A 14,508-nucleotide genomic window follows, 5' to 3' on the forward strand; every position below is an offset into this window, starting at 1 on the left:
CCCCAGGAATTGGAACACCTGAGAACTGTATTTCAAAAAATGGGTACTCAGAGTGGCAGATTCAACGTGCTCTCCGCCCAACCACTACAGCACGACCTGTGGAGATGGATGAAATCACGAGGGAGGAGGTAGGCACTGCGTTTATTCCATATACAGGCGCACTCTCGGGGAAAATCGCCCGCATATTGAAGAAACACCGGGTCAGAACTGTGTTTTGTCCTCCGAACAAAACTCGTGCACTGGTGGGGAGTGCCAAAGATGACCTTGGTTTGAAGAAGGCCGGCGTGTACCAGATTCTGTGTCAATGTGGCAAGTCGTATATTGGTCAGACGATGCGTACCGTCGAGGATCGATGCCGTGAACGCCAGAGGCACACTCGACTGATGTATCCGAGCAAGTCAGCGGTCGCTGAACATTGTTTGTCGGAAAATCACGCTATGGAGTATGAATGCATGAAGATTCTGGTACAGACGTCGAGATACTGGGGCAGCGTTGTTAGAGAGGCCATCGAAATTCGCACCAATGACGACCTCATAAACCGTGACTGTGGCTATAATCTTAGCAAGGCTTGGGAACCAGCGATTGGGTTAATCAAGAGTAAATTGAGCAAACGTATAGTTGTGATGACCATGGCGGACAGAGCCATCACACCGACGTCATCTCAGACGCCATCGCAATCTGTTCTACCGCACGACCGTGGTGCGGGGTGTGGACAGAGGAAGGAGCGCGCCACAGGCAGAGGGTATTAGCAAGACTATCAAGCAAATCTGGGACAAGTAATTGCTTCTCTAGCCAAACAGATGGCCAGTTTATTTTGTGGGATACCCACATGATATGCAGGGCATGTGGGAGAAAAAACAGAGAGCATGTTCTAAGTGAGTTAGGTGGAGGACCTGCCAGAGGGCCTCAAGACACATTCCAACTGGTAATACCACTAGAGTGTGGGTGCCAGGAGATTGACGCCCCTTGCATGCAGAAATAATTTTGTAAGTTAGATGATTAAAAGAAATTATAGGTATGTGATTGCATAAGCAAGCAAGAGTTAATAGTGTCATACCTGAGGAGGTAAATCCAGGCTTCCCGGTTTCAGCAAAAAGACTGCCTATCAGACTACTCCAAAAGGTGCCAGCAGTCAGTCTTACTCCACAATGATGGACTGAGTTTATTCATTTCAAAGCTGAAGGTGCCATGACACCATTAATGTGGCAATTGTAAACCAATCAGACCCAGACCAGAGCCCAATACACATGGAATGGAATAGTGTGAGCTGCATCCCAAGACTTATGTGCAAGGAAAAAGAGTGTTAATCCTTTGACTGCTGTGGATACTCCTGTGCTCCCTAGGTGTTTAGGAAATGTTGAAATGAGGTCACTGGGTTTTTCCTTAAATGTTGTCAAAGTGTTTATACACCCCGTTCTGTCCGCCTCTCACTGCAACTGACAAGTTACTTCCGTATCTTGGTGAATAACAAAGTTCCGATTATTTATCATACAACATATGTGCCTCTTTTCATGCTATTATTTGCAAAAAAATTTCGATATCTTGAATAGTTTATGAAATACAACAATTGTTGTGACTACACGGTTCCCAATGTGCACGTACGCAAAAGGGCGTGTCGTGCATAGCCATCCAGCTGTTATAAAAATCAAGAATGAAGTATCATTCTGCTCTCAGTTTTAAACGAAATTTCAGTATGTTACCTACATTTCATACACAGTAACGTATGAGCTAAAATCAAGCATATTGGAAGTTTACGCAATGCGTTTTTACCTCTGCAAACTACCTAAAATTTTGGACAATGTTGTACTTAATTTGATGCAGCAAATAGTTTTATTAAAAATGGACCATTAGTATTTCATGGAAGCTGCCAACTCTGCATGGACAGAACTGTGTACATCATGTGCAAATGTTGGTCATATAGAAAAATCATTAACTCAAGAACGAAATTAAATATTGTTTCATTTTCAATTTTTAATAAAATTTTGAAATCTCATTTACATTTCATACACAACAGCATATGAGCTAAAATCAACCATATGCAAAGTTTACACAGTGTGTTTTTACCTCTGCAAACTCTTCAAAATATCGTGCAATGTTTTACTTAATTTGATGCAGCACATTAACTGTGATGAATAATAAAGAGAAATTCCATCCTTTATTAAACAAAGATGTCAGACTGTAAGATATGCAAAAATCCATTTTTTCCAGCCAATAGTTTTCTTAAAATCGAATGGTAACTGTTTCACAGAGGCCGAACATCGTCTTTCAATATAGGTAGTACCATTTGGCGAGCAGTATAGCGACAACAAAGCTACTTGGAATGCAGATAGCACATCTGTAGCAGAGAAAGGGTTAAACTTTTGCATGCAGTTAGTCTTCAGTTCATGAATATGTCAGGTTTTTATCACTAAGTGTCATGAAAATGGAGTCTGCGAAACGAAGTTCCCATGCACGGCTCTGGATCAGGACTGATTGTGGTACGACAACAGAAATGCACAACAGTGTGTGACTGATTATTTGTCAAACAGAGTTCACCAGCTCACTGGTGGCGATGCAGAAGAGAGTAAAAGTCAGTATGGAGCCCTGTGGGACGCTGTCCTCCATTCTCTTGAACCTGTGGAGAACTGAGTGATGCACCAATTCTAACCTGAAACAACTGTGGGGATAAAAATTAACAAATAAAAAGTAGTGGGTAGCCTTTTAAGCCCCACTCAAGGAGGATAAGTAAAATGCAATCGTGTCAAGCTGTGTCGGAGGGAGGGACAGAGGGAGGGAGGAGAGAGGGGGGAGGGAGGAGGGAGGGAGGAGGGAGGGGGGAGGGAGGAGGGAGGGAGGAGGGAGGGGGGAGGGAGGGAGGAGGGAGGGGGGGAGGGAGGAGGGAGGGGGGAGGGAGGGGGTTGGAGGAAGGAGGGAGGGGGGATGGAGGAAGGAGGGAGGAGGGGGAGGGAGGGAGGGGGAGGGAGGTAGGTAGGGAGGGGGTGAGAAAGAGAGGGGGGGCAATGTGATGTTGGCATTTACAAAAAGCAGACTGACCCTCTCAGAAACCACACTGACAAGGGGTCAAAAGGCTTCAAGATTTGAGAACCCAATATAAGCACTGACCTACCATTCTATCAAGCAGATTGCAACGCACACTCGCAAGGCTAATTGGACAGTAGGGACAGTAGTTATTGACAGATATTAGATCTTTGCCAATTTTAGGGACTGGGACAATGGTACTATTTTGTCATTATGAAGGAAAAACACTTTCTACGCAAATATGGTTGAAGACCTGACCAGATGGAGTCTCTGAGTACATCAGGTGATGTATTATCTGATTATGAATCTAATCAGTGCCTGGGGCTGTATCGTGTGATGAGTCAAGAGCCTGAAGCAGCTCTCTATCAGTGAAAGGTTCATTATATAATTTGGTGTGACACATGATGAAGGATAGGTTGATTTCTTCAAATAGTCTTTTCTGTATCTGAAATGTAGCCGGGCAAGAAGAGGATGCTGACTATCACAAGCTGGGATGCAACGTGTTCAGCAAAGATTGATGCATCAGTTCAAATACCACCATGAGGGAAAAGATCTGGAGTAGTTGTTGATCTCTGGTGGCTCAGAGACTACAGACCTTGGCCAACATCTGGGATAAAGAGGTGTATGATACTAAAGATGAGATTTAGCAATTCCAGCATTCCTTCTTACTGTATTTAATTAGATAGTGATCCTTAAGAGTGAAGCTGTTTGAAAGTTATGAGTGTGGTCTTTGAAGGATAATACTTGAGATTTTGCAGGGCCCTTCGATGACCCTGAATAGCTTTTGCAATGCCTTTGGTCCACCACAGCACTGGCCAGGACCTGAAGAATTGGGAATAGCACCACCAGTGGCATGGATGATCACATCACAGACATTTCCCACAACCTCATAAATGCAATCTGGCATGGGTGGTGAAGTCTCCACCACCAGGAAGACATATACCTAAAGTGCTGACATATAAATACCTACATCATGAGCATGAAATACGGCTTCCACTGCAGTGGAAACGTAAGAATCTCTCCTCAATAGTGCAAATGAATGTGCCGGTATCTATCTTGTAGTGTTGCTGTCCTCAACGTATTGATGTATGAACAGAATTCCTCACCTTTCCAAATGTTCATGTAGTTCTTCATCTATCAGTAACATTAGGTCCCAATGAAAAAGTAATCCCTGTAAAATATCAAGTTTCTTATAGGAAGTGATGTGACAGGTACATCGCCAAGTTTTTTTTTTTTTAATAAAAATGGAAATGTCGTGTGGCTAGGGCCTCCCGTCGGGTAGACCGTTCGCCTGGTGCAGGTCTTTCGATTTGACGCCACTTCGGCGACCTGCGCGTCGATGAGGATGAAATAATGATGATTAGGACAACACAACACCCAGTCCCTGAGCGGAAAAAATTTCCGACCCAGCCGGGAATCGAACCCGGGCCCTTAGGATTGACAGTCTGTCACACTGACCACTCAGCTACCGGGGCGGACTTTTTTTTAATGAGAGTAATGGTCAGAACTGGGTAGGATTTTCCATCTCAATTAAGGTAGATCCACTTCATAATTTACGGAGGGCCTAAGAGTTTGCCGAATACATTTCAATATTCTACACGAATAACATTGATTTTCAGTTCGGAGGAATCATAGTGTCAGTGCTGTTACCTCCTTCCTATTTGCACGTAGTATAAGGTACCATTGCTCAAAAGAGGCTATGTAGTAATCTATCACCTCAAGTCTTGAAATATGAATAAAAGTTACAGTTCTTTCTTGAAGGGACAGTTGAGAATTCTTAATATATATTATGCAATCGCATAATTGATGGCCAATGCAAATTTACTTTGGAATAGTATTATGACGCACAAAAAGATTTAGCTGACAATGAAAGAGTGAACAATTACAATTATCACAAGATGATCTGTATGGGAGTCGTCGTCATTTCGTAAATCAAGATGCAGTTTGTCCAAAATTTGCAAGCATAGGACAGATGATGAAACTGGTGGTACAAATAGGAAACTTTCTGCAGCATCCATTTCAAAAATTTTTGCTGGAACTGAACAAAGAGTATGGAGATGGTTCAAATGTCTCTGAGCACTATGTGACTTAACTCTGAGGTCATCAGTTACCTAGAACTTAGAACTAATTAAACCTAACTAACCTAAGGACATCACACACCTCCATGCCCGAGGCAGGATTCGAACCTGTGACCATGGCGGTCGCTCGGCTCCAGACTGGAGCGCCTAGAACCGCACGGCCACTCTGGCGGGCAGTATGGAGATGTTATGTGTAACTGTGAAGTACATTGCTTAAGTCAAGGGGCATGCCTAGAACAATTTTTCGATTTAAGACCCATTATTCGAGAATTTCTGAAGGAAAAGGAAAGCACTAAGGCAAACTAGAAGATTCGGACTGGCTTCCACACCTCACATTATTCGTGAACTTTGCTGCACATATGAACACCCACAGCAACATGTTGCATGGAGAGAAGTAACTTATTTCTGATTTGAAGGGGAAAGTCAATGCACATAATATATTAAAAAAAAGAACTGCATTGTGGAGGAGACAACATCTGACAAATAACACCGTCCATTTCCCTAAGCTCTCTTTTGTTAAAGAAAATGTGAATTTTGAAGACATCACTGTAGCACTGAAAGGAGTGAATTAGAGGAATAGTTTTCTAAATGTTTTTTGGAACACTGACAATCTCAAATCTGTGTCTGAGCTATTTTTGAGACACATTTTACCATTTCAATTCAAAGTGCCCCTGTGTATGTACAGATGGAAGTAATTCCTATTTTAATGACAAATTCTTTTATGTTATAACCATCCAAGAGTACTACGAAGTTTTTTTCGGGAAAAGTTTACATGTCTCCATAATGAGGCTGCAGACATATCAATGTTTCAATCAATATATGTATGTGAAAGATTTATTTTTATTATGAAACGTGACAAGTCACAATTATGTGGCAACCTGAGTAACAAAAATCTGCACAACTAGTTGCGTCTCTCTGTGTGCTGATGGTTTTTGTTGCATGTAAATTTTATTATGTCTTGAGCAAACCTAAAACAGTTAAATAATATTGAAAATTGGTTTTGTCTGTGGTCTATGTAATTGAGAAATGTGAAACCAAGCCGCATGCCATTCAATGTTCCTTGCACGACAGCACTGCCATTTACTGTGGCACGATCACTGTATCCCCTTCTTCCAGCTTGTTGTAGTAGTGGCAGAGTGTGGTCATACGAGAGAGCTCCCCATGCACGCGCCACAAGCATGTGGAATTCTCAGCTGCTCTTGATCTACACTATAACAGTAGCTTCTCAACAGACAGTTTAAAAGTTTTTAACTCTTTCACTGAAACATACAGCCTGGCAAACAATGCAAATGGCCTACAACAAATGAAATTCTGCAATTCTAGAAGCGATAAAAAATAGTAACCAAATCCTGGGTGGAATTCCTCTATTGTAACTTAAGAAGTTACCATTCTTGCTCCTCTCTTACTCCTTACTAAAAATACAGCAGAAAAATAAATACTATGATTTTATGATAAGAAATTATCCATACTTATTAAAAACCTTTGCAACATAAAAATTATTTATATTCCAAAAAACATACCTTGTAAAATTTTAAGAACATTCTCCGTAGCAACCTGTGTAGCAGTATATCCTTGTAAGGAAACAATGTTTGGGTCAACATTATACGACAATAAAATGCGGCAAGCTTGAAGATTATCATCACGTGCGCATCGGTGAAGAGCTGAAAAGAACAGTAACATATATTTATGCACAGGACTGACATTTCAAAATCACATGCACTGTAAACAATATAAGTGACATATAGAATGAGTAATATTATAGGAAAAAATATACACAGAAACGTTCAGATTAATACAAACCCTTATGAAAATAATGTGTAAAATTATAACAACTGCTTTCATATTTCTTATTACCCAATCCAACGCAAATTTTTTCTTGATGTTCCAGATATATTTCAGTCTTCAGCTATATGCAACCTTATTGCTTCTATGAGTTTTGTAACATTTGCCTACTTTCATTAGTCTTTCTTATCTCTTGGACTTCAACAAACAAATATCCTGGTCCGTCTATCAACTATATGCTTGGCTATATGCCTGGTTAACGTGCATTATATTTCCAATACCGTCATAAATACATCTTCCACCTCTGTACAGATCCATCCACACCTATATTTCACAAGAGCTCAAATTTCTCCAATTTCCCTTCATGATCTATTGGCAAGATTTATGTGGAAGGCAGTAATGTGTAGCCTGACTCTTCTTGGAATGAAGACCCACGGAATTTTAGCAGTAAACCTCTCAATGATGCATAATGGCCTCTTGGAGTGTATTCCATTACAATTTGATGAGCATCTTTGTGGTGCACTCACATTTATGAAGCAAATCATAACAAAACTGTTGCTATTCTTTGGAGTTTCTATATCTTTTCAATCAATCTTACCTGGTATAGGTCCAAAGACAAGCAATATTCAGTTGAACAAAGGTTTTGTAAGCTGCCTCTCACCCCAGCATCTGCTGCTTCTACAAACAGTTCGTGGATTTTTCCACTTTAGGTCTTACTAGATGTGTATTACCAGATATTTTATGGGTTTTGCAATTTCCAGTGACTGACTGGAAATTATATAAAAAAAATAATGAGCATTTCAACCTACTTATGCACAATACAGCACATTTATTTACATTGAGGGTCAACTGCCAGTCCCTGAAAAAAGTGTTGCACCACAGCAGGTTTCACTGTGTTTTGTTACAGCTTTCTAGAGTTCGGTTATTTCTATAAACAAAAGCAACATACATGAAGACAGGCACCCACACACTAACCAAAATTCCACTGTATTATCACCTTCTTATTGGTTTTTTCACTTTGATATAACCCTGTTTTCATGTTAATTTTATTTCATTTTTCCTGCACTTACTCAGTTTTCATACTTTTTTTTCACTATACTTCATATTCTTCTTTATCTTCGGGTAATTGTGGTATCCCCCCCCCCCCCCCCCCCCCCCCTCTCACACACACACACACACAAAATCAACAGAAGTTTGGAATATCAGAGTGGACTACAATTTCTTATAGTACATCCGTATTATCAAAATAAATATAATTCCTCCTCCTGAAAACAAGCACAATTTTGGTTAGTTACAAAAAATCATTACAAAACAAAGCAGGATCTCTCCTAAGTGTAAATCCTGGAAAAAAAAAAAAAAAAAAAAAAAAAAAAAAAAAAAAAAAAAAAAAAAAAAAAAAATTGAGAATGTTTAGCTCATGACGACGATTATTAGTCTTTAGCAGTGAGTCTGTCCTCCCCGCAAACGAAACGGACGAGGTTCTTCCACTCTGTGAGGCATGCTTGGGATGAGAGCATCAAGTTTATCTTTGAGTATGAGGTGGCACTCCTCAATGGCAGCTTCAGTGAGGTTCTGAAGTTCGTCAGGTGGTCACCTTTAACAGGTCCCACACATCCTCAAGTGCATTCATATCTGGGAACTGTGATGGCCAATGCATTCAATGTTTGTTGCATCTTTGAACATACCAAGAGACTGCTAGAGTACAGTGCAATCTGGCTTTGTCATCGACTAGCATGAAGTTGTCACCGACTTCACATCTGCAGGGCCTTACAATCACCTATAGGACCTCTTGAAGGTAACAGGGACATGTCAAATTGCCGTAGATGGGAAGTAGAGAGGTCAGTCATCCCATCATTATTGCTGCCCAGAACATTGCACTTTCATTTGCAAAAAGATGGACTTCTTGAACATACCACGATTCCTGGTGCCATCTAGTGCTTCTATAAACCTTGACACCTCTAGTGTCAAGTCACAAAGCAACCCTGGTCTTGGCGGCAAAGGTGACATTACTCCATTCTGCAATGGTCCAATGTTGATGTGCAAGAGCCCAGGTTCTTCGATTGCGTCACTTCCTTTGGTTCAGTGTAAAACTTCTAAATGGCCATCTTGAATGAAGACCACCATGATGCAATCTTCTATGCAGTGATTGGTATGAGATACGAATCCCTGTTGCCCAGGAAAAGTCATTTCCAATGTATCTGGCAGTTGATGTTGGGCACCTGCGAGCTGACAGTTGGAGGGAATGACCCTGCATTGGTGCTGTCACACAAGGACGACCTCTGCGAGCTCTATCATTCACGTTTCCCGTCTCTCTCTGTACTTTCTCAACACCTTAAGACACACCACTGTGAGTGACATGTAACCGATCGGCAACGTCTCTGTGTATGACGCATTGAAAGTAAAGCCATGATCGGCCTCTATCAAAGTGTTGTATGTGTCTATGTGGCATGTTACTGCAGCGCTGAATACAAACTGAAAGAAGCTGTTGCTGATACTGGTCTGCTCATGCTGTACCACTGCGGTAGCGGTACATTTACATGACTGGGAAATGGCCACAAAGCATGCCAGTAGTAAACACTGTTCAGTATATGGACTAACTGGATATTGCATGAAATGCAAAGGTCAATGAGACCTCTAGTATCATAGACTAAATTTTATGATAGTATTCCAAACTTATCTTAAGCAGTGTATTCTTTATCCTCCACTATGGGTTCTTGCTCCTTTCATCTCCACCAATACAGAAAAATTTATCTTATCCCTAGCCAGAACCCAGTTGTTCATAATATTCCAGCGTTGTTGCCTAGCTCATGGAATCTCCCAAAATGACCTGACTCTTAAACTACCCATCTCTGTCTGCACCCCGCCCTGCCACATAGCAATCCATCTGTTTAAATTCCATGAGTCTATCACCCTCACTGAACAACTACTGCTCCACCCACACAGCCCTCCTGCTCTGCAATCCCAAATTCCTGCATTCCATCTCTCAGATACAACCCTTGCCCTCCAGGGACTAGGGCAGCATGCACATCACCTCAAAAAATTGCCCAAGCTATTCATCTCACATTCCTATCTTGGACTAACATTAACCACCACCACTACAAGAGCCTCCCATCCTCTGCATCCTCTCATAGTCGCCAAACCCTATCTTACAGACACACTGCATTTGCACATCCTCAGAATCCCTCCTGCCACCTATAGAACCCAGAGACTAAACAGACCCACACCCTGTCGTCAAAGGCCACAGCTCCACAGAGGTAGCAGTCCTTTCCAAAGGCCTTATCTTTTGCCCCATTCCCATATTAAATCATGCTGGACATGACCACAAGCTCCTCTCTTTCTCATAGTCCCCACAGTGGAAAAACGTTTGCCACTAACCCTACATTTCGGACTTTCTATCTAAAAACCAGTATGAACCTGGCCTTAATCAATTTATTTCATCTAAATATGATCTATCCCTATTGCCCACAAAAATCAACCCATGTTCACTTTCCAGAATTTCCTAACGTCTAACCTTGCCTTGTTATCTTTCCTCAAATACCTAGCATGGGCACCAACCACAATTCTGCACAAATAATTGGAATCTACCACCTAAAAACAGATCAAGCTAATCGTACCTGCCAACAAAGGCTCCACAACTGTGGTTATGAAATGCAGGGATTACCTGGTAGAGGGACTCAGCCAGTTGTCAGATACGTCCATTTGTAACCCATGCCACAGTAAGCCCTTTCCAGAAATCTGGCAGCATATTCAGTCCAACTTCAAATCCCTAGGCCTGTCCCAGAGCCCTGTGTCTACCTCCATTCTCACCCCCAACACTCCCTGCACTCCTACCTTCCACATGCTTTCTGAAGCACACAAACCCAACCACCCCAGAAACTCCTTTGTGGCTACTTACAGCACCCCCACATATGGAATTTCTGCTTTCTGGATCAACATCTTCAGCCTACACCCCATAACCTACACTCCTATATAAAGACACTAACCACTTCCTCAAATGACTCTCTACAGTTTCCGTCCCTTTGGAGCATGGCGCCCTACTCATCCCTATCAATACCACCTTCATCTACAGCAACCTCCTCAATGACCACAGCCTGCTATTGAACGCTCGTTTTCTGACTCCAAACTTATAACCTCCATCCTCTATGCCATGACCAACTACATCCTCACCCACAATCACTTCTCCTTTGAAGGCATTATCTGCAGTACATCCATGGGAACCCACATGGCACCGTTCTATGCCAATCTATTCATGGGTCATCTCAAAGAATACTTCCAGCTATCAGAATCCCCACCTAGTCCAGAAATACGTCTCTCATTATATCAATGCATGGTGTGTGTTCTTTCAGACGTGACTGAAAGGAAAGACACCATGCAGAATCTACAGCTTTGAAACATTAAATGTAAATTGAAGGGATCTTCTGTCAGCTGCAGTGGGACATTACGCAGAATCAGAAGCAACGAGTGAATATGTGTACCAGACCAGGATTCGAAGCCGGAATCTCCTACTTAGTAGGCAGGCGGGTTAACCACTGCATCATCCAGGACACAGCATCACTGCAAATGCACGGACTATCCTGGCATGCCTCATGGTTGATCCACATTCCCACTGAACACCACCTATCTGCAGTCCCTGTCCATTGACTCCATGTTCGCTACTCTGAGATTCCCACAGGAGACTGGACGTATTTCGCATTGGCACTGAAGAAGGTGGACCCAATGCCTGGCTGACCGTATCAATTATATGAATGCACACAGTCTGTTCTTTCGAACATGTCCCAGATGGCAAATTAGGTAATGAACTTACCTGGTAAGCAGGAGATCCCAGGTTTGAATCCCAGTCTGTTATACATTTTCTCTCATTGTTGCTGATTCCTCTTAATGTTCCGCTGGAGTTGGTAGCAGTGATCCCCTCCGATTCACATTTAATGTTCCACAGCTGCAGATTCTGTGCGGTGTCTGTTCTTTTGGACATGTCCAAAAGAGCAGACAGCACGCGCTCATACAACTGATACGCCTAGCTGGGCAATGGATTCACCTTCTTCAGTGCAGATGCACAAATATGTCCAACCTCCTGTGGGAATCGCAGAGTAGCAAACATGGAGTCAACGGACAGGGAATGACTGACAGGTGGCATTCGTTGGGAATGTGAGTCGGCCATGATGCACGCCGAAATAATCTGCACATCTGCGATAATGATGTGTTCTGGATGGCGCAGTGGTTAACGAACCTGCCTAGTAAGCAGGAGATCCTGGGTTCAAATTCCTGTTTGATACACTTTCCACATGTCGCCGCTGAGTCTGTGTAACGTCCCACTGCAGCTGACAGCAGTGTTCCCCTTCAATTTACATTTAAAGTCTCTCATGCCTAGGCTCCCTAGCCACCAACCATGCGCCATATACCCAATGTTGGGCCACATAGTAGCACCCCTCCTCAGGACTCTGTACCACCCAGCATTTGAATCATAGTCTCCACCAGCATTCCGACAAACTCTCGTCATGGCTTGAAATGAGGGATATCATTCCCACTTCTCTCATTGTGGTTTTGCACTGTCCACACACATTCTTGTCCCCCCCCCCAATCTGAACCCCCATTACTCATTCTGGCAATGGTTGTTGCTTGCTTCGGATGTGGTTGCAGCTGGCTCTAGCATCCAGTGACGTGTGGATGAGCTGTGCATGTGTTTTGTTTTGTACATATCTGATAAGGGACTTAGTCCCTTAGCTAATAATACCTAGAAGTCTTTATCAATGTGTCTGTCTGCTCACTAAACATCTCCTCTATGTGGTGAATAGTGGTCTACCCTTTCCATATTATTTTTAAAAAATATAGATTTGCACTCATCACATACAGGAGGTGCTGAATGGTGGCAGGCAACCACACACTGTTATTCCAATCTGGATTTTCCATTGTATGAGTATACAGTAGGTCTGTTAAATAAAACTAATAAGCAATAATATTTGAAGAAGTAAACTATAACCATTGTGATTTCTACTAATGGGATAGCAAAACTAACCACAGACAAAACACATTGTTCCATAAAATTGTGTGTGAACTGCTGGATGTCTCCAACTTGCTGCCATGATATTTCAGTGAAGAGTCTTCTTGCCATCTTGAGGTGAACACTAATGAAAATGCACTGACCTCACGTCTTTAAGACCCCACTGGCACTTCTGTGATGTATTCAGTTGGCATTGTCCACATGCTGCTTGAGTGCATGTGCTACTGCTGCTAGTCTGAGCACTGCGCCGCATGCCCTTCATGGTGAAAGCTCACCTCATCAAAAAACGGCTATCAGTGTCCCTTATTAATTTAGATGGCAGCTTTCAGTTAAACTCTGCATGGAATCCTGTCATAGAAAAACCTCCTCATAGCCAGCATTGTTCTGTAATTGTACGGTATGAAGAAAATTTGATATGTGTATGGCAAGTTTTCATGAGAGGGGGCATGTAGTGCAGTGCAGATTTGCAACAGAATTGCATGTGCTTAAGTTGCATATGCACGACGTGAGCTGGATAAACCATGCACATGATGGCAGGATCTTAAATACATGAGCTCAGTGCATTTTCGTCAGTATTCACCTGAAGATGGCCAGAAACTCTGCACCGAAATATCGTGGCAGCAAGTTGCAGACATTTGGCAGTTTGCTCAAAATTTTATGGAACTGTTTTCATGCCGTTTTACAACACTCAGATGAGAAGCTAAGTTTTTACTTATTTAAAAAAATATTGTAAACCATTCATAATATTTGAACAAACATTTAGTAAATAATTATGAATGCAATATAAAACTGAATAAAAGGCATAGAAAATTCTGTATGCAATATAGAGGGCCAATGGTATTCAAATTTGTGAACCAAGAAACTTCAATCAAATTTGTTAATAGTTCAGATTTATGCAATGTTTCCCCTCTCACCCCACATTTATAATGAATAATCACTGTTTCTCCTAAGTTTGAATTAAGATAAATAATAAATCATATGTGCACTACTAAACAGCTTTTTATTAATAAAATTACTGTCTTATGAGGAAAACACGTAGCATAGAATTATGAGCCCTTTACATACTGTCAGAAGAATTAGACTCTGTGCACATTGCGACATACGTAGTGTTAGACCACATTTTCATGTGATTTTTACTATAAGCTTCTCTGTCATTGGAAAATTAACACAGTATCTTCTTACAACAAACAGTTTTTAATAAATGTGTTCTTATTCCTTTAACTGAAGAGTTCAACTAAATACCTGTCTGTCCTAATCCATCGACGGCATTAATTTTTGCTCCATGGCTTAGCAGTGCGCCTAATACATCATAATGTGAGTTGTCAGCTGCTATATGCAATGGAGTAAGAAAGTCTTTATTCTTTTCATTCAGATGAGCTCCTTTCCGAATAAGTGTCTCCATGACTTGCTTTCTTTTAGGATAAGGTGAAGCAACAGCACAATGCTGTGAAAGAAAGAGAGAGAGGTATAATTGTAGCTCATGGGAATAAAAATAAAAAGAGTACGTACACACACACACACACACACACACACACACACACACACACACACTTAAGTTTTATAGTAGCTCTAAGAATTTTCAATCTGAAATTATAATAAAAGATGATCTGTATCACAATGGGTAGCAATCAC

The 14,508-nt window shown here is 41.7% G+C and overlaps 1 protein-coding gene across 2 annotated transcripts in view; it reads right to left on the reverse strand.

Annotated features, from left to right (window-relative positions):
• The window catches only part of LOC124802496 (poly [ADP-ribose] polymerase tankyrase), a 295,411-nt gene that overhangs the window by 159,152 nt on the left and 121,751 nt on the right, over positions 1-14,508 (reverse strand). For both annotated transcript variants that reach the window (XM_047263314.1, XM_047263313.1), the window contains exons 6-7: positions 14,119-14,320; positions 6,617-6,757 (exon numbers count right to left, since the gene is read on the reverse strand). In XM_047263314.1, the coding sequence (XP_047119270.1) occupies positions 6,617-6,757; positions 14,119-14,320 (343 nt within the window). The remainder of the gene's footprint in view (positions 1-6,616; positions 6,758-14,118; positions 14,321-14,508) is intronic.

Source organism: Schistocerca piceifrons, chromosome 6 (assembly GCF_021461385.2).
Source record: "Schistocerca piceifrons isolate TAMUIC-IGC-003096 chromosome 6, iqSchPice1.1, whole genome shotgun sequence".
Taxonomy (NCBI): domain Eukaryota; kingdom Metazoa; phylum Arthropoda; class Insecta; order Orthoptera; family Acrididae; genus Schistocerca; species Schistocerca piceifrons.